The sequence below is a fragment of the Apostichopus japonicus genome, chromosome 17 (assembly GCF_037975245.1).
Source record: "Apostichopus japonicus isolate 1M-3 chromosome 17, ASM3797524v1, whole genome shotgun sequence".
In the NCBI taxonomy this organism is placed as follows: domain Eukaryota; kingdom Metazoa; phylum Echinodermata; class Holothuroidea; order Aspidochirotida; family Stichopodidae; genus Apostichopus; species Apostichopus japonicus.
In genome coordinates this window covers 24933059-24953091 of record NC_092577.1, presented here as the reverse complement: position 1 = coordinate 24953091, position 20033 = coordinate 24933059, and the positions used below count along the sequence as shown (strand labels likewise).

Sequence of the window (20033 nt, the reverse complement as noted above, 5' to 3'; positions counted from 1 at the left end):
TTCAGCTCATGATGATGCCTGCCAAGTGTGTGACGAAGGACAGTGGGATGGCAAGGTAGTAAAAGATTATTTACAGAATCAAGGAATGTTTGCTTGCAATTAAGATGAGCTTGTTGGAGTTATTGTAGATAGAGGGGGTAATGGAATTGTAAAGAAAGTTTCAGTGAAAGGTCCAAAAATTGACTGTTTTGTTCCTTGGGAAGAGGGTAGACATTCACTGCAAATCTTTGGGAGATGTGTCTACAACATTTTATGATATTCCTGTTGCGCGTCTGCTAGTCCTGACGCTGGGATCACAGAACTGGACAGATTTACTTCGGCACACCTTTCAGCCGATGTCTGGAGGCATGTGCACCCGTGTAGTACGGGGTACACGTGGGTGAGGCCTAACAGGGGAGATGCCTCCAGGATAGATCGAGTGTATGCGCCCGTTAGTTTGAAATTTTCGGGTTGCGTGACACTCAGCTGTCCGCTGTCTGACCATGACACCGTTGCAGCCCGGTTTGTTTTGCCTTTCATTTTCCCGATCGGGCGGGGCCTATGGAAGCTTAACTGTCGGATTCTTGGCGAGGCAGAGTTCCGCCAGCGTATTTTTTTTTCCCAGGACGAACGTGGGCATCGGCCAATCAAATCCCTGGATTCCAAACATGTGACGCTTTTGCAAAAAACATGTTCTGAACCTTTTTTCCTAGTTTTGACACCAGATTATGAACGACAATCTTTCATTTTCATTTAAACTGGATCCCTAACCCACTTTCTAAACCCTAACTCTGATTTCAAACGAATTTGTAAATTCCTGAAAAACCTGAAACCCACGTTCGTCCTGGGAAAAAAAAACGCGTTCCGCCAAGGTTTCGAAACCAGGTACAAAGGATGGCAAACCTTGAAGCCGGCCTTTGCCTCTACATCCCACTGATGGGATGATGTAAAGTTGCGCATATACGCTACGCAATTCAGTATTGCGTGACCCGCGCACGGCGGCGGAAAGAAATTTTCGAAGCTGTGCGCGGAGGTGGAAGTTTGGCGACCCCTCGGCTGTCATCGCTTTGCAGACTTATCTCGATGAAAAGTACCACGGTGCCCGCGTAAGGGCCCGTGTCAAAGCGGTGGAAGCTAAGAAGCGCCCTTCACCGAGGTTTTACCAGTCCGTTAGCTCATTGGCGGGTGACAGACGTGTCCCATCTGTGCGCGCTACTGATGGGACCGTGGTTAGTGACCCTCACGGCATTGTCCGCGTATATAGAGCGTATTACTCGAGTTTATTTACGCGTGGCAATGTCGACCCTTCGGCACAGGCCGAGTTATTGAGGGGAATCTCCAAAACTGTTCCCCACGAGGTCAATGATATATATATATATATTTTTTTTGGGGGGGTCGAAATAACCACTGTTGAGCTTTGGAAGGCGCTTTCGAAGATGAATGGCAAGTCCCCGGGTTCGGACGGGCTTCCGAGGGAGTTCTACCGAACCTTCTGGGCAATAATAGGACCCGACAACAGAGCCGTCTTCCAAAACCAAAGTCAACGTCTGGGCATGATTACTTTGCTGCCCAAGTCTGGGGACCACTTGGATCCTCATAACAAGCGTCCGATCACCTTGTTAAATGTGGACCACAAGTTGCTGGCTAAGGCTTTGTGCAACCCACCTTGCACTGGCTATGCCGCATCTTGTTGGTGATCTCCAGACTTGTGGTTGATGCGCGACTTGACCGACTTTGTTATTGATCGTGATCTGCCATGTGCATTGGTCTCTCTTGACCAGCAGAAGGCCTTTGACATGGTGGATCGCGGTTTTTTAATGAATGTATTGGAGACGTTTAAGTTGCACCCAAATTTTCGTAAATGGATTTGTTTTGTATGAGGAAAGTTCCAGTTCTGTTATCGTAAATGGGTTTTGTTCAGAGGTTTTTAACGTAGAGAGAGGGGTGCGGCAGGGGTGCCATCTCCCGTCTTTTGGAAAGGGACTCGAGACTTGTTCCATTCGTTGTGCCAGGGGGCGCCAAAGTTAAATGCGTTGAATATGCAGATGACGTCACGTGTGTTCTTTCGAGTCGGGGCTCTTTTCGTGCCCTCTCGCAGGATTTATCTGCCTTCGCCTTGGTGGCTGGAGATACGGGGACTTACCCTTCAGTGCATCGTGGTCGGATCAGAATATCAAAATTAATGGTATATGGTTCGACTACGATGCACCTGGTGGTGTCAACTGGAAGGAGATGGCTGAGGTATTTGAGAGCAGGCTCGAAACATTTGGCACCCGCTGGCTTTCGATCTTGGGGAAAGTCTCCGTTATTAATCGTTTTGTTTCGCCCATCTTGTGGTACCCGGGCGCGGTGTATCCAATTCCGCGTCGCGTCCTGGTGCGGTTGGAGAGAGCGATATTTGCATTTATTTGGTCGGGTGGTACAGAGCGGCAATGTACCAAAGGGCGGCAATGTACCAAAAACTGGAGATGGTGGGTTAGGGGTGGTTCATCTGGGAAGTAAATTGACCTTTTTGTTATTTAAGCATTTATTTCTAGCTGTAACTGACCCAAGGTTGCCTTGTCCATATTTTGTACGTTTTTGGGGCGGGTTGCACCTGCGTCGATGGGTCCCGGCGCTGTTTAGCAACAGAGAACCGCATAGTAGTACTCCAAGCAGGGTGGTGCGTGTCATTTGCTCCGCTCTTATTGAGTTGTCCCCTGTTGACCTGTCGCGGCCGGCCCTCGTTCAGTCCCTTGCGGGATAGGGCCTTGAATGCAATTTTTGGTACAGGGACGTCATCCTGCCGAAGTATGGCGTTCGGTGCATTGAAGGCTGAATGGTTGCAGGCTCCGTGATCTTACATGGAGAATTGCACACGGTGCGGTGCCTTGGTGACCAATCTGAAAAGGTATCACTGGCGATTGATGATGGACTGTGCCCGAGGACCGGCTGTGACAGCTTAGAGAGTACTGCCCATGTTTTTTGGCATTGCTCCTTTGTTTTAAGCTTGTGGGAGTGGTTTCAGACCTGGACCGACCGTTTAACGGGAGACCGTTCCTGGTCGGCTGCCTTTTTTGGACGGTGGTGTGCTAGGGAGGGGTGTTTTGTTTCGCTGCGTGCTGGTCGTCCTTTTGTACTTTTTTGAATGTTTCAGTGGGTGGTTGGGCGTTTTGTCTCTGCAGGTCGGTGGGCGTATGTACTTTTTTGGCTCGCTTGACCTGAGTTTTCGTTTGTAAGAATGGGACAGTTCGGTAGTGCCGTTTGGCCGTGACGTTTTGTATCCCGCATGGCTGGTCACGTAAAAAGCACATCCTAGTACCGCCATGCCGAAGCTTTAAGTCATTACCGATACTGCCAATAAAGAGCCTTGTACTTCCTTTGATTCATCAACTTTAGCTTCAGGAATTATTGAGCAACCATCACAAACAATAGGCCTAATGGATGCTTTGGACCTGGTAGCTCTAGCATGTCACCTGATTGTGATATTGGTAAATTAGGGGCAAAGCTATGGCTACAGATTTTGTAAATTTACAAGCATTTCATATTGAAAACAAAGTGGAAAACACAAGCAAGATTTCAGTGACCATTCTCCTGCAGGAAATTTGGCACCAAACGGTATCTGCGCCAAAGTCGTCTTGATAAGTTTTCTGATTTTACTGATTTGCATATAGTAAACCAGTTGGTGGAATTCTTCGTAAAGCCTGTGTATTAGTTGGGAATGAGGAGACCCACTTTCGTTCTGATGCTACAGGTGATCTCAATAAACATATGAATACTGATTTTTACGAATTTCTTTCAAATTACCAAAAGAGCACAAATCGATGAATTCCCATCATGAGAAAGTATGTAAGCAGAATAGAATGCAACTTTAAGCACTTACTCAACTGATTTTTTTTGGGGGGGGGGGTGACAACATCGCTCTCAGAGGTAGACCCAGTAAACATTTTGACGTCGGATCGACGTTGGGTTTGGGTCGCGTGAAATGGTCGGACCGACGTCTCCCACGTTTCCGTTTGCAAAGTGGGGCAACGTTGATTCGACGTCGATTCAGACGTCCAATATTCGTTGGTCCGACGTTTGGCCGACTCTTCGATATACCAAACGACGTTAAGTGGACGTCTTTGTAACACATCATTTTAACGTCGGATTGACTCTGGCTTGGTTTATAGTTTACTAACAAATTACACAATGTATTGTAAGTTTGTTTTAAATCGAAAAATGAAAAACATGAGTTGATTGAAATATTTCGTTTTAAAAGAAAACGGCCTTTTTATATTTGATTACAATAATATGATAAAGTCACAAGAAAAGTCTACTATAAATTTAATACAGGTAAAATGCGCTACATAGCACAGACTATATGTTACTACAGCTGCATGTTTATTAGTTTCCAGTTAAAAGGCAATAGAAGTTGTTGACTGTTGTTCCAAACTTGTCAACATAAACCGTTGTGGTAAAAAGGAGCGCTCTACATGTACATTGTCGTACGAGTTACACCACACCGCCGATGAAATGCCATATGTTAAAGTCCCATTCAGAGTTTCCTCATGAATTTCAGAAAACAAACTTCCGAATTAGATTCCAACGTTTCTTAACCTAAATACACTCTGACCAGGTGGGTTTTATGGAGAAAAGCTGTCGCAATCGAAAGAAAGAAAAAAAAAATTTTCTGTCGCCCTTATGGCGGTAACGATTTACCGTAATATCACTGCAACCGCCTACGGTTCATTACACAAATGTAAAGAAAATAGTCCATGCAGTCCTATTGGTATCGCATTTTACAAGTAGAATATGTTTGACACCGCTAGGTCACGGTACTAATCTCCCACCAAAATATGCCTTCTCGCATTCACTACACTAGAGGTAGGGAAAATCCCGAAAACACTCGAGAAGTACAAAAAGGAAAATTACCAACAAAATAAAACAATGTAAAAAATAAATATTCAAAGCCACGAGCATTTTCCCATAACAGCAATCCAAAACAAGTAGTGATTGCCTAGTCTGTAATACAACTGAAATTTCGAAATATATAATCTACAAGATGTAAGGTCATTAATCTCGTTGCACTTTTGACCTTCCCTTGGTTCCCACGATCCCTTAAAAAGAAAAACATAAGAAATTGCTTGACCCGCTATTTCAGACGTCTAGTCAATTCAGGAAAAAACAATAAAAAGATAAACAGCACGTGACGTTTCTTTCTCACTCTTGGTTGGTCTTTTCAATGACAGATTTGATGAATTAGGTAACATTGAACCAATCAGTGACCAGATGCCCGAACATGAGTGAGCCCAAGTGCGGAGTTGTTATTTCAGAGGCATGTCAGTAGGGAAAAGTTAGTCGAAACAATCGCTCTTAGCTAGAGATCGTTGTTTGCGGACGTACAGGCTATTTAAGTAAACATGGTTTCTTATCAGTATCTTGAAGTAACTTAACAACGCTAATTGGACTTTAATTTAGAGACGGGAGAGGTAATCTTATAATCAACGGAATATTTGACTCATTTACTTGAGCAAGGGCGAGAAATCGAGATACCAGTTACACCGAGCTCACAAGGCGTCGTCACACTCGCAGCAGTAAACCACCTCTTAACACTTGTTACGGATCGCCATTCCAGCCCAATAACTTTTTTTCCAATTAATACGAGAATAAACGCAATAATATAGATATCGTGCTACCAAAAACACGGAATGAGCAGTATCGATAGAGTTGATAGGTAAGTACATATTTATCCCATCATCATCATCATCATCATGTTACTCGTTCTCAGTTGCTTAGTCAATAACTGCAGAGTAGAAATAAGATACCGAATTGATCATGCCCTGGATAACACTACAGTCTGTACAGGAAGGGCATATGCCGTGGACCTATCAAGTATCAACCGATGTTTTCAATAGCAGTTGGTATATAGTTGCAGTACAATATTTGTATATACTATTTTTATTTGTAGCTTATTTGGCTAATGCTTGAATCCCAACACCCTCTAACTTAGATTAAAGTTCAGGCCAGGATTTCCTTTGTAAGAATTTTTTTTTTGTAAAGTCGGCCTGCGTATCGACCAGCATGTAGCAGTGCTAATTTTAAAGGTATGCAGTATTTCCGCGAAATATGCCAGAAATTTAAATATGGTCACCTTTGGTCATAATTCTTAAATTGTTTTTATTAGCGCCTTCGAAGAAATTTACCCCACTGAGAAATTCTTTCATCTTGGGTGTTCATTAAGAAAATGTCCGAGAACAATTTCGAGAATAACGACCTCCAGGAAAATACTTTTTGAAAATGTCTACCAATTATAAAGTGCTATAATTTGGGGCCTATGCAGACTACTTTTAAACTGGGGGTGGTAACTTGATAATAGTCACCAAAAATATGGTGGGATAAGAAAATTGCCAGAATGGCTTCTGGTCACTACCAATCTTATATAGTAACTCACCATTTTGTATTTAAGCACTCTTAATTTGTAAGAAAAAAGTAGCACCATCCTCTGGGAAAGGCACTGGAGGAGCCAGGAAGCAAACAGAATACCACCAGCATGTAGTTTATAGGTCATGCAGGCACTTTGGGCTGATATGAGGCTAAGGACTACTTTGAATTGTAATAAAAAATCTTTCACTAGGAGAATGGAATTGCATTTGATGCAAGGATGTAGACCCTGCAAGATTTTTTACTGATTACTTTTACTGCATAGTCTTCAAAATGTGTTAGAAGACTATAATATAGCCATTACTATTTACAAGGCATGTTTAGTGAAAGGAACAGTTTAATGACAGTTGAAAAGTGTGACACTAAAGTTAAACAATGTGAAAGCAGTCTTGATATTGATAATGGAAAGATGATCTAGGCTTATGTTGAAGTTAAAGTATCGACTTTAATCAAGCTGACAATCTGGCTGTTGTGCCTGCCTGTCCTTGCGGGCACCATTCCGGTCTGCAGCATGTTTTAGCCATAATTTAATGACTGGGTTGCTGTTTTTGTCAAAAGGGTTTCTTGAGATGGCCCCTAGGGACAATAGGAAAAAACGAAGAGCAATTATAAGTATAATCACATGAATAAACCAAGAGAAAATGTAATCTAATGACTGACCGCATGACTTTATTGATATTATGTTGTTTATTTCAGGCAAGTCTCATCCCAAATGATTGGAGGGCATTGATGATACTTATCAACTTGGTCCAATTTTACTGCTCTGCTTAGCGCTTTGCAAAGATGAGTACATTATCTTATATGAATTACAGTCACACATTGCAGTCTGACAAAACCATTAAATCTACACAAAGTTGCTTGATGGTTAAAATATGGGCCTTGGCCTTTTGGGAAAGATGTATACAGTGCATAATGTTTGTGTGATGCATCATTGGAGCACTGTTAGTTTGTCACAGTATATATACCATTTGAACAACTGGGACGATTTTGTAATTATAGGCATTTGTATACTTACTAAAAATCAAATCTTTCAGAAGAAGGGTAGAAAAGGCTTTCTTTTCGGCACTCCCCCTGCCTAACCAGTTGAATTCTGTGGCCAAGGCACTGCTCATTAGGAAGGATAAAATCCTTCTTACACTACTATCCAAGTTAGTCCCACCTATCATAGACAGCTTCTGGACCTATATAAGGAGGTGGTGGCGAAAAAAGATGAAATTTATTAAGGAACAAAGTTTATGTTATCCAGTTGTAATAAGTTATGAATTGTTTACTTGTTATTTACCACCACACTACTATTAGTATTATATTAGTTGTAATTAATTTATTTGCTAAAAATATGTATTTGGTAAACATTACTACAAGAAGTATAATTAAAAAGTAATATATTTCAGAATGTATGTAGTTAACAGAGATACAATTTTTTCAAAAACATAATGCAAATATATCTCACATAGAGGTATGACTTATGACATACCACGTATGACAGGAGTGGGGTCACTGGGTGCATAAGTATCTAAGAGTTTGGCAAGATTGTTTAAAACTGTACGACTCCTACCACTCCCAGTTGAAGAAAAAAAAGTAGTGCAATTTTTAAAGCAATATGAAATTATAAGGCTAAAAGAGCAAATTTTAAACTGTGCCATCTACACTTATAACTTGGGTTGAAATATGAGACTTATAGACCACATAGCATCATATGTCTATTTAATATGGCTGTGAAAAGGTTTTCATTAACTTTATATTACAAATTGATGGAGCACGAAATTACAGCAAGTTACATTTAGTCTAAAACTCAATCACAGAACGCTTACACTACTGGTTTCTTTAAAAACGTGCAATCAAAAACACACAAAAAACATTTCTTACCAGTTTTTTCCTTGATCCTGTGTCATTTTTAAGTTTTTCCTCCAAAGAAGTTATACCTTCAAGGGACTTTAGAGGAAATTCATTTAGCCAATCGTCTTCTTCACTCTCTGGTAGGACGTTTGCCTCAGTCAGTGTTTTTAGCAACTCCTTGTTGTGCTGAACCTCCGCCTTAATCTCCGTCAGCATCGAGATTACCCTCTTTTTCAAAATCTAATAAAAGTTCACAACAACAGAATAAACTTAGTTCCATTCCTATAGACTCCATGTGTCATAGTAAAACTGTGTTCCCTTAAAAATTATACTGTACATTAGGTCTTTCATTTTTTGTTGTTGCATATTTAGCATCAATTTAATAATAAATAACAATTCAAGTTGGTAGTTGGCTTTCGTGGAGTGCAGACGTGTTTTTCGCTCTCGCTCTCCATCTGATAACTTTTTTCACTGTACTGTACTGTGCTGTACTTCCCGCCAGGCGGGTGTGCGCCATATCGTATATCGTTACCGTATATAGTCATCGTATATTGTATTTTATCCAACCTATCTTTAGTTTGTTTTGTTACTCCTCTGTGGCCCAGCCACCTTCGGTATCATGGCATCGCGCCGTGATTCCAAAATTGTTAAGTTAACCTTCACCGGTGAACAAGCGGTTCCACCGGTGCAAGTTTTTAGTATTTTAAAGAGTAAGGGTGTTGTTGTGCCTGGAGAGGTTGATGCGTTGCAAGCTCTCCAGGGTCGTAATACTTATGATGTACGTTTTACAAGTGACGTGACCCGGCAGAAGGGTGTCGCGTTGCTGAGTGGGGTTGAAGGTTTGACAGTTACTCCATACGGACGCTCGTATGGAGTAACTGTCATCCACGTAGGACTAGAGGTGCGTCAGGAACTTGTCGCAACTGTTTTAGGTCGGTTTGGGGCTGTCAAGGCCATCAAAATGTGCTCCTACGCACAGGCCCCTGGGGTGTTGAACGGGCACCGACAGGTTCAGATCGACCTCAAGCAGGACATTCCCTCCTTCCTTTTTATTGCCGGGCATAAAGCTCACGTGCGTTACCCCGGTCAGCCCCGTACCTGCTTCAGGTGTGGGGAGACCGGGCACGAAGCCAAGGGCTGCCCAAACAAAAAGTGTGGGCGCTGCCTTCGTCTTGGGCATGATACCTCTGCTTGCCCAAGCGAAGTTGTGTGCTCACTCTGTGGGAAGGAGGGGCATGTTTTTCGCGCTTGTCCCTCCTCTTTATGTCTTTATGACAAAGAGTGGGGGTCAATCAAAGGCGCCAAGTTCTGGCGCACCTACTGCCTCGGAGGAAGCTCCACGCAAAGAGGGGCAACCGGATGCACCTAGTTCACCCTCCCCCGTAGTTGCAGACCCCAACCCCGTGCCCGCACCGAGAAAGTCTCCACCAGCTTCCCCTATCAACTCGTCCAGTTCCGTCCCCAGTCCGCCGCCGGTATCGCCAGATCCGGAGACTCTGTCCGACGGCGACTCCGGGGACTCGGTGGTCATCGGGTCTCCGTCTGAGAGCGACTCCGGGGGCTCGGTGATCGTCGAGCCAAAACGTGCCACTAGGACGAGCTGGTACGACGAGATGGGGGAACCCTCTCTAAAAAGGTCGGCCTCAAGCGACGACTCAGACGACGATATGTCGTCTAGAGCTCGCTTGAAGCTTACAGAATCGTCGTCGGCGTAGTTTTGCGTCATTGCCCTCTCATGGCCCATACTTTTTCAGTTGCCACTTTCAACGTCAATGGCATGAGGGATCATCGCAAGCGCAGTCGCATTTTCCAATATTGTATTTCAATGGAAGTCGACTGCGTTTGCCTGCAAGAAACACATATTTTGGAAGAAGATGTCCCTCTATGGGCTTATGAGTGGGGTGGTGGGCTGCATGCTTCGTTTGGTTCGTCTTCATCCTGTGGCACTGTCATCCTTCTGTCACCTCGTCAGGCGGGTTTTGCCACTAGGGTGGAGACGGATCACGAGGGCCGATTGGTTTGCATTCTATTCAAGTATCCACAGGGTAACATCTCCCTTTGCAATGTGTATGCTCCCAATCGGCCTTCTGCTAGACGAGAATTTTTTAACACGCTACCTTCCTTTGTTCCTGGTAGTGCACCATGTGTCATGGTCGGAGACTTTAACTGTGTCCCAGACTCGGGTCTTGACAGACTCGGGGCTTCTGTGTCTGCTAGTCCTGACGCTGGGATCACAGAATTGGACAGATTCACTTCGGCACACCATTTAGCCGATGTCTGGAGGCATATGCACCCGTGTAGTACGGTGTATACGTGGATGAGGCCTAACGGAGAAGATGCCTCCAGGATAGATCGAGTGTATGCGCCCGTAAGTTTTAAATTTTCGGGTTGCGAGACGCTCAGCTGTCCGCTCTCTGACCATGACACTGTAGTAGCACGTTTTGTTTTGCCTTCCATTTTCCCGATCGGGCGGGGCCTATGGAAGCTTAACTGTCGGATTCTTGGCGAGGCAGAGTTCCGCCAAGGTTTCGAGACCAGGTACAAAGGATGGCAAACATTGAAGCCGGCCTTTGCTTCTACATCCCAATGGTGGGATGATGTCAAGTTGCGCATCAAACGCTTCGCAATTCAGTATTGCGTGACCCGCGCACGGCGTCGAAGAGAACATTTTTCGAAGCTGTGCGCGGAGGTGAAGTTTGGCGACCCTTCGGCTGTCATCCCTTTGCAGACGTATCTCGATGAAAAGTACCACGGTGCCCGCGTCAGGGCCCGTGTCGAAGCGGTGGAAGCCGAGGAACGCCCTTCACTGAGGTTTTACCAGTCCGTAAGCTCATTGGCGTGTGACAGACGCGTCCCATCTGTGCGCGCTACTGATGGGACCGTGGTTAGTGACCCTCACGGCATTGTCCGCGTATACAAGGATTATTATTTGAGTCTGTTTACGCGTGTCAGTGTCGACTTGTCGGCACAGGCCGATTTATTGAGGGGAATCTCAAAAACCGTTCCCCACGATGTCAATGATATTTTGGGGGGCGGAATAACCACTGTTGAGCTTTGGAAGGCGCTTTCGAAGATGAAGAATGGCAAGTCCCCGGGTTCGGACGGGCTTCCGAGGGAGTTCTACCGAACCTTCTGGGCAATAATAGGACCCGACCTCAGAGCCGTCTTCGAGGACGCCTTCCAAAACGGACTGTTAAACCAAAGTCAACGTCTGGGCATGATTACTTTGCTGCCCAAGTCTGGTGACCCCTTGGACCCTCATAACAAGCGTCCAATCACCTTGTTAAATGTAGACTACAAGTTGTTGGCTAAGGCTTTGTGCAACCGCCTTGCACTGGCTATGCCGCATCTTGTGGGTGATCTCCAGACTTGTGCAGTGAAGGGTCATTGCATCCAGCAGAACTTGTGGTTGATGCGCGACTTGACCGACTTTGTTATTGAACGAGATCTGCCATGTGCATTGGTGTCTCTGGACCAGCAGAAGGCCTTTGACATGGTGGATCGGGGGTTTTTAATGAATCTATTGGAGACGTTTCACTTGCACCCGGTTTTTCGTAAATGGATTTCTGTTTTGTATCAGTACAGTTTCAGTTCTGTTATCGTAAATGGGTTTTGTTCGGAGGTTTTTAACGTGGAGAGGGGGGTGCGCCAGGGGTGCCCTCTGTCTCCATTACTTTATGTTTTGTTTAGCGAGTCGCTCTCTCGTCTTTTGGAAAGGGACTTCAGACTTGTTCCATTCGTTGTGCCAGGGGGTGCCAAAGTGAAGTGCGTTCAATATGCAGATGACGTCACGTGTGTTATTTCGAGTCTGGGCTCCTTTCGTGCCCTCTCGCAGGATTTATCTATCTTTGAGAGAGCTACCGGGGCGAAGTTGAATCCGGAAAAGACAAAGGGCCTTCGCCTTGGTAGCTGGAGATACAGAGACTTACCATTCGGTGCATCGTGGTCGGATCAAAATATCAAAATTAATGGTATATGGTTCGGCTGTGATGCACCTTGTGATGTCACCTGGAACGAGAGGGCTGAAGTACTTGAGAGCAGGCTCGAAACCTTTGGCACCCGCTGGCTTTCGATCCTAGGGAAAGTCACCGTAATTAATCGTTTTGTTTCGCCCATGTTGTGGTACCCGGGCGCGGTGTATCCAATTCCGCGTCGCGTCCTGGTGCGGTTGGAGAGAGCGATATTTTCATTTATTTGGTCGGGTGGTACAGAGCTTGTCAAAAGGGCGGTAATGTACCAGAAACTGGAGAAGGGTGGGTTAGGGGTGGTTCATCTGGGAAGTAAATTGACCTTTTTGATATTTAAGCAGTTGTTTGTAGCGGTAACTGACCCAGGGTTGCCTTGTTCATATTTTTTACGTTTTTGGGGCGGTTTGCACCTGCGTCGATGGGTCCCGGCGCTGTTTAGCAACAGAGAACCGCATAGTAGTACTCCAAACAGGGTGGTGCGTGTCATTTGCTCCGCTCTGATTGAGTTGCCCCCTGTTGACCTGTCACAGCCGGCCCTCGTTCACAGTTCGTTGCGGGATAGGGCCTTGAATGCAATTTTTGTCCAGGGACGTCATTTTGCCGAAGTATGGCGTTCGGTGCATTCAAGGCTGAATGGTGGCAGGCTCCGTGATCTTGCATGGAGAATTGCACACGGTGCCTTGGTCACCAACCTAAAAAGATACCATTGGCGATTGGGTGATGGACTGTGCCCGAGGACCGGCTGTGACAGCTTAGAGAGTACCGCTCATGTTTTTTGGCATTGTTGCTTTGTAGTTAACTTATGGGAGTGGTTCCAGACCTGGACCGACCGTGTTACGGGAGACCGTTCATGGTCGGTAGGACAGGGCTTTATTTTATATGGGGTAGACCCTCCAGTTTGTTCGGTTGCTGTTTTGCATCGCATTATTTTTGTTTGCTCTATTGTGAAAAAACATGTTTGGCGGAATAGATGTGATGTGGTTTTTAGGGGGAAATTTGCCAGTTGGCAGGCAGTCCTGGAGGCGAGATTTTTTTTCCCAGCGCGGTAAAGGCCATCATTTGCATACCTCGCTTCTCATTGGCTGGGGTCCGTATACATAAGATTCATTGCAATATCCACTAGCAGCTGATGCACTGAATCGTTCATCACATACCACATTTCACAAGGCCACTTTGCTACACTCAAAAAAGAAAACAGTCTAGCAGCAGAATGTACAATGGTACGCGTTTATATTTGTCGGTGTCTTATGCCACGGGTGTAGAGGGTCTGTGGTTATGTATCGCACAACTCTGTTGCTGTAAATTAAAAGAAGTTAAATCAAACCGGAACAGTTTGAAGATGATACAAAAAAAGCACCATATAATATAAACGTAAGACAATTTCTGTGTTCAATAACTATAATCCACAGTGGCAGTGGTACTACTAACATGCATGAATAAATACTAGGCCTAGATTTCGTAGTATAGTATCTGAAAACCGTGCCAAAGGGTCATAATAAACCGTTTCAAAGGGTCATGAATTTGAAATTCAAATCAACGTCTATGCTCAGAATTAAGAGTCTATCAGTTTAAAGATTAAAAGCATCCCAAGTTAATAGTCAACCAGAAACGGTCAAGCTGTCCAATGTTTTTAAACAGTTTTGAAGCAATCAAACGCCTGGTACTTATCTGCGTACATTGCCCATCGCAGTACCATGTACAGCAAGTTTCACCATCACTTCGAAGCTTCACCCTCGTCAAAACTAACTAATTCGATATATTGGCTTTTCAGTTTTGGATCATCAACCTAAGTTGTAAATGTAGTATTAACCTATTTTCTTTATGTTATTTTTTTATTCTTTAATTGCGCCCTCTATTGCCATTACTAGAAACTTGCAGCACCAGAAGTCGAATAAGCTTTTAGCAACCTTTAAAAATGTAATTTTAGTTATCAATCATACTTTGTTTGAAGCTGGCCTTGCAAATATTATTAATGGTAAGTTTCAAACATTTAATGGCACTGTAGGTAAACGTAAATCACATTATTTTATGAGTAATCGGTATGTTTATTATATGCATGTGTTATCGATCACTTGGCGTAAGTTAAGCCTCGTTATCGTACTGTAGTTTACACGTGCACGTTATTGTGAGCGTTGTAAAATCGTTTTGTTCACGCTAGTAATTAACTGCATTTTTTAACTGTTTATATTAAGATGGTGCTTAGATGGCTTCGCCATGTAATTCATAATTAATTATTTAAGCATTTAAGCTACTTTAGAGATCATTGAAGCTTCTTTTAGGGCTATTTCTTAGTAATTAATTCCTTGTGGCATACAGCATATAAATGCCCACAACGTGACATGTTACAAGGGAACGTCACTTCGCCATTGCTTCACTTAATTCATGAATATTCATGAGCCTCACAGTATTGGCTTTATAACTCACTGTTCATTATTTGTAACTTGTTTAAATGGTATATTTACTCGAAAATCACGCTTTATCACGATTTAAGTGTTGTTTGTGTTGCTATGCAGTAAATTTAGCATTAAGATATTAAGATATTATTTAAGAATGTTAATTTGTTTATTACAGGAAACCGACAAGCAGCGATTCATCTTTACTTTTACTTAGCAGAGATCTCAGAAAGGCAACCAAGGTTAGCAATGTAGGCAATTTGTGCCTATCTGTGTTAAGAATAATATTGTACCAGTTAAAGTGGCATAATTAACTTTTAAGATCAAGATGTTGTTTTAACCTTATTTTTGTAAATTCTTACCTTAATTCCGTCCACGATATGATTGTAGTGATATCACATTTTATGTTATATGCTTGTGTAGTCTACAACTTCAAGGAGCTGACGTCATCGGTTTTATTGTATTGCTTCAATAGTATGTAATATGCACTATGTGCCGGTTTTTATGTACTTTGTTTTTCTTCTCTTTCTATTTTTAGTTTTCACGTTGATGTTGAATAAACTATCATCAGTATAGAAAAAATTGTCACCATTTCTGAGTCTGTAACTGCTACATAAGTAATCATTACCTTCTAAGAAGGACAGTCATCTACAATGAGACGTGTACACTCACAGTCCATGGTCGCAGTATTGTGTTACGAACTTATGGATGTAAATGTACACAAACAAGTCCGCGCAAAAGCAAATACAAAACATTTTAACTGCTTGCACGTGTATGTTCATGTACATACACACACGCATAGCGTAAGCAAGAACTTCCCAGCATCAACAGTGCAAGACTGCAGCCAATGAGAAGCGAGGTATGGAAATGATGGCCTTTACCGCGCTGGGAAAAAAAATCTCGCGTCCTGGAGGCGGTGAAGTCTGATATTCGCCTTCAGATTGAAGGGGATTTTCGCCGTTTATCTGGGGCTGCCTTTTTTGGACGCTGGTGTGCTGGGGAGGGGTTTTTCGTTTCGCTCCGTACTGGTCGTCCTTTTGTGGTTTTTTGAATGTTTGAGTGGGGGGTTGGGCGTTTTGTCTCTGCAGGTCGGCGGGCGTATGTTTTATTGGCTCGCTTGACCTGAGTTTCGTTTTTCAGAATGGGATGTTTCGGTAGTGCCGTTTGGCCGTGACGTTTTATATCCCGCATGGCGGGTCACGTAAAAAGCACAATTCACAAGAATATAAATAATATTAAATAGTAACAAATATTACTTCGTCTTCATACCTTAGCATTTTTTGTTTCGATGATAATCATAACATTTGCAATCATGTGTGTGTGTGTGTGTGTGCGTGCGTTTGTGACGCCCAGCTTGTAAACACGATATCTCAAGAAGGGAAGCTTGGACAGTTCTCATATGTGGTACATAGGAGTACCTTATTGAGTACAAGAAGCCTATTGTTTTTGGTGAAGGTCAGAGGTCATTTAAGGTCACCAGGGGTCAAATAGTGATAAGCTTGTAAACATGATATCTCAAGAAGCAAAGCTTGGATTGATTTCATATTTGGTATGTAGGTTGACCACATTAAGTACAAAAAGCCTATCGTTTTTGGTGGATGTCGAAGGTCATTTAGGGTCACCAGGGGTCAACTTGTAAAAACCTTTTCATAATATATAGGTATCTCCCATCGTCCAGCCTATAAGTAGATGACATGGGCGATTCGCCTCATAAGAATAGGAGAGCCTATTGACAATTGCAAATGATCTTACGGGCATCCGTAGATTTGAATCTGAACTCGCGACAATATCCCCATTGACTTAAGTGTGTCGCTAGAAATCCTGATTTGCTATGTACATAGCTACATACCTGTGTGTGTGTAACAGTGTCTTCCAAGGCTTGCTTGCAGACCATAGATATATATAAAAGTGCTAGAGCTACTGCAACACTTGTCACTCATCCGTATGGATATTTTGCTAAAGAGTTGATGGATTTCGATGGAATAGTGCATTTGAATGGCGAAGCATGACTTCTCTAGAAAATATTTGTAGGTCATTGGTAGTTCTGGTTGGATGTAAGTTGCACAGGTACCACGAATTTCAAAACATTTCTTGGCCAGCTGCCAATGAGAAACTGGGTCAAGCACCTGTGAACTTGAGATTTGTTTTCACTTCATGGAGTTGGCTGTAATGTTGGCCTAGTTTTTCTCAACTTGTGAAACTACCATTGACAGGTTCCAACAAGGTTGATATTTTGGGACTAGTTGTGAATGGGGGTAAGGGATTGTTTCAAAACATAACAGTCATGTGATCCAATGTCAACAAAGGTCAATCAGGGGTCAAAAACTAGTATTTTTGCAATAACTTGAGAACCAAATGTCCATCAAGGTTGGGAGTTACGCTATTGTAATATAATAGTCGACCTGCATTTGGGTGACCTTTGACCTCAGGTTCACCTCCAGTGACCTGTGTTAGCTTCTTTCAAGTTGATTCTTTGAAGTTTCGTGGGCATATTCCAATCTAAATTGTCCATAAGTGGACTCCTCTGCAACCTTAATGTGCGAAGTTATTAGCGATTTGGTTTGGTTTGTAATACTTGGTGTGCGGATTCATAACATTGAGTACAAGAACCCTACTGTTTTTGATGGAGGTGTGTATAACCACGTACAGACTGACCTGTGTTAGCATGCCATAGTGTTATTGTAACAGCTAGTTCTGGTTATATACTAAGAAGCAGAAGTCTAGTGTATTGAAGTCATCGAAACCTCAATGCATTTTGCATTCTGGTTTTAATTGAAACAATTCAAACATGTGTCAATTGCTTTAATTTAATGAAGCTGAATATTCTGTAAACCAATAGAGCTAATGTACAATGCTTATAAATAATTGAAAAGAGTTAAAAGAAAATTACCAGGGAAATGGAAAGAAGAGGCTGCACTATTGTCCAAAGTTTGGTTGGGGAAGCAAGGTGGGGTTGGAGAGCGTGGTGGGGCAGGAGATAGAGCAAGCGGAGTTACTGGTGTTGAAGTTAATGGAAATGATGGTGGTCTGGGTCGCTTTGGTGAGGCAGGAAACTCCTCATCACTCGAGCTTTCAACCATATAACGTTGATTAGGTCTGTAATAAAAAATGAAAATTAAAAAATTACCATAATACAATAATGATAACCGAAAATCTATCTTACTTTGACCACTTTTACGCTAACAAATCACCCTCCCACCCCAGTTGAAAAGAGAAACTTGGTGATAATTCTACTTTGGTGCTTCACTGCTTTGTATACATGTGTGACTCTATCAGTCTTTTTGCTGTGTTGGGACTTACTTTCGCTTTCTTCCTATGATTACTTCCTCATCTCCTGTCTGTAGGTCTGACTCATCTTCAGCCTGCCTTAGTTTGGAAACTGCCTTGTCATATGAATCTGTATGGAATAATATAAAATATGCCCCATGTATTTGAATACCTTTACTTTGAATTTGTGAAGTTACATTTTTATTTTATTCCTTGGTAAATTGAAAAATATCAGGAAACAGTTGGATAACCCAGCCAAAATGAGAAGGATAAACAAAGGGCATGAGACAGGGTGGGGGGGGGGGGGGTCCTTATAGATTAGGTAACCACTGGACAGAGCACTTGTGAGTTCATAGCCCATCGTGGTGAAACAGTGCGTTCAATGGTAGTTACTGCATTAATTTATTTACTGTTCTCCAACATTTCATCTCAAACTTCTGGGCTGGGCCGTGTAGCATATTAGCAACAAGTATTAAAACCAGTACTTAGAAATGGGGGCAAATAGAGAGTATGAAGACACACCCTTCAATTATATTTAACATAATTTTTACTTACTTGTTGCATATAGTTTTCTTATTTTAAAAGCCTTCCAACTTGTCTCGGGCTCTGTGGTAGTCTTCAGAGCCTTTGCCAAACTTGCTGAAGATTTGAAGGGGGGCCACAAACAAGTACCCTCAGAAACCATCCATTTCTCATTGATGATGGCTATCTCCTTAGAGTCCGTAAACTCCACAATGTGATACAATGGGTCCATGCTAAGATTGAGTAATATATTTTTTCTAATTTATGTTAAAGTGATGATCATATATGTAAGTAAATGAAGTGTTAAAATGTATTTAACATTAAACTTAAACTAACAGTAACTGGCCTCAAGTCTCCTTAATATAAACTTGCTCTTTAATGTAGGATAGGCATAGCAATAAACCAATTTCTATGCGGTAAAAGTGCATATTTTTGGAAAATTTCCCTTGAATGTGATACCTGTAGATTTTCACTTATACTGTCAACTTGTAAAATTCATATACACATTGATTCACAAGGATAGCTAAAATAATTTTCCTTGTGAGTGAATGATCGATAAACCACATACAAATCATCATTGGTAACAAAAAAGTTTTGCACTAGGCACACATCATTCCCTATTTGAACACAATTGTCCCCAGTGCAAAGAGTTATATGGACATTCAAATCTTTGTGATAAAAGTAGGCATACTGTGACATAGCTAAATGTCCTTCTGGCACTGGCCCATTTGAATGTTCTTGTTTGAGGATAATGCACTCATTGTTCTTCATGCTTTTCTGAATTTCCCCCTTTCTCAACAGATGCCCAACTACTTGCCGCAGTGGCAGTGATGGCTTTTTCACCATTTTCTTCAATGTGCCCAAATAACTTTCAAATGGAAATGCAGAAACATTATCTAGTGGACCATATTTACGTGCATCATCAGCAAGATGAAGCAAACAATGTACATTGTACACTACCATTTCCTTGCCATACAATTTTGAGAAATGTGCAACAAACAGTTTTAATAATTCTTCAGAATAATCAATGATGATTGGTTACAAAGCCTTGGTGACAACAGAATTTCAACTGCAACGGAAAGCAGCATGAAGTTGTGGTAAAGGTTGACTGGTATTTGGCTAGAAAGGACTAATGGACCAGTGTAGACTAAGAATTGACGGAACTCCGTAGCCTTCCATCTATCAACTTCTCGGAGTGATCTAGGTTTGCTTGAAAACTCTCTTGGCATGAACCCTCTAAGTGAAATCATCTTCTCAGAAATTGCATTGATCACTCTGGTTGGCATTCTAGTTTTGAGCGGACCTTTCATCCACAAACCCAGCAGTTTACGCGTAACACCCAAACACACCAGATGCATATAATCTAATGGAAATTGGGAAACTAATCCTATAGAAGTAGATGAAAATGGAGATTGTTCAAGGTGGTGATCCTCGTCAAGCATTTGTTGGAAACTTTCGTCAGTTCTTAAACTATCTGCACTTTCTTTGTACACCATTTTTCCCATCCAAGTTCCAGTTTGTATGCACCGATCACAGCCTTTGTAGGAGGAATGCCCTTTTACACGCTTTATTAAGGCACGAGCCGGGGCATCACAAATAACAGCAGATATTGAAAATTGGTATTTTGCCCCACAATGCTCAATACCATGTTCTTCGAGACTTTTAA

General features: G+C 42.6%; 1 protein-coding gene across 1 annotated transcript; it reads right to left on the bottom strand.

Annotated features, from left to right (window-relative positions):
- Positions 1-5688: 5688 nt before the first annotated feature.
- On the bottom strand, positions 5689-17759 carry LOC139985105 (uncharacterized). Its single transcript, XM_071999305.1, has 4 exons — positions 17469-17759; positions 8248-8457; positions 7397-7562; positions 5689-6957 (listed from the first exon to the last, which is right to left on the bottom strand). Exons 2-4 carry the CDS (start codon positions 8431-8433, stop codon positions 6827-6829), a joined length of 483 nt encoding a protein of 160 aa, XP_071855406.1. The 5' UTR covers positions 8434-8457; positions 17469-17759; the 3' UTR covers positions 5689-6826.
- Positions 17760-20033: the final 2274 nt, after the last annotated feature.

Bases quoted from the DNA above. Each gene is read 5' to 3' on its own strand.
- LOC139985105 (XM_071999305.1), bottom strand. From the start codon at position 8,433: ATGCTGACGGAGATTAAGGCGGAGGTTCAGCACAACAAGGAGTTGCTA. The intron at 7,563-8,247 runs GTAAGAAATGTT...CTCCTTATATAG, and splicing joins CAGGATCAAGGAAAAAACTG to GTCCAGAAGCTGTCTATGAT. The intron at 6,958-7,396 runs GTAAGTATACAA...TATTGTCCCTAG, and splicing joins TCTGAAAGATTTGATTTTTA to GGGCCATCTCAAGAAACCCT.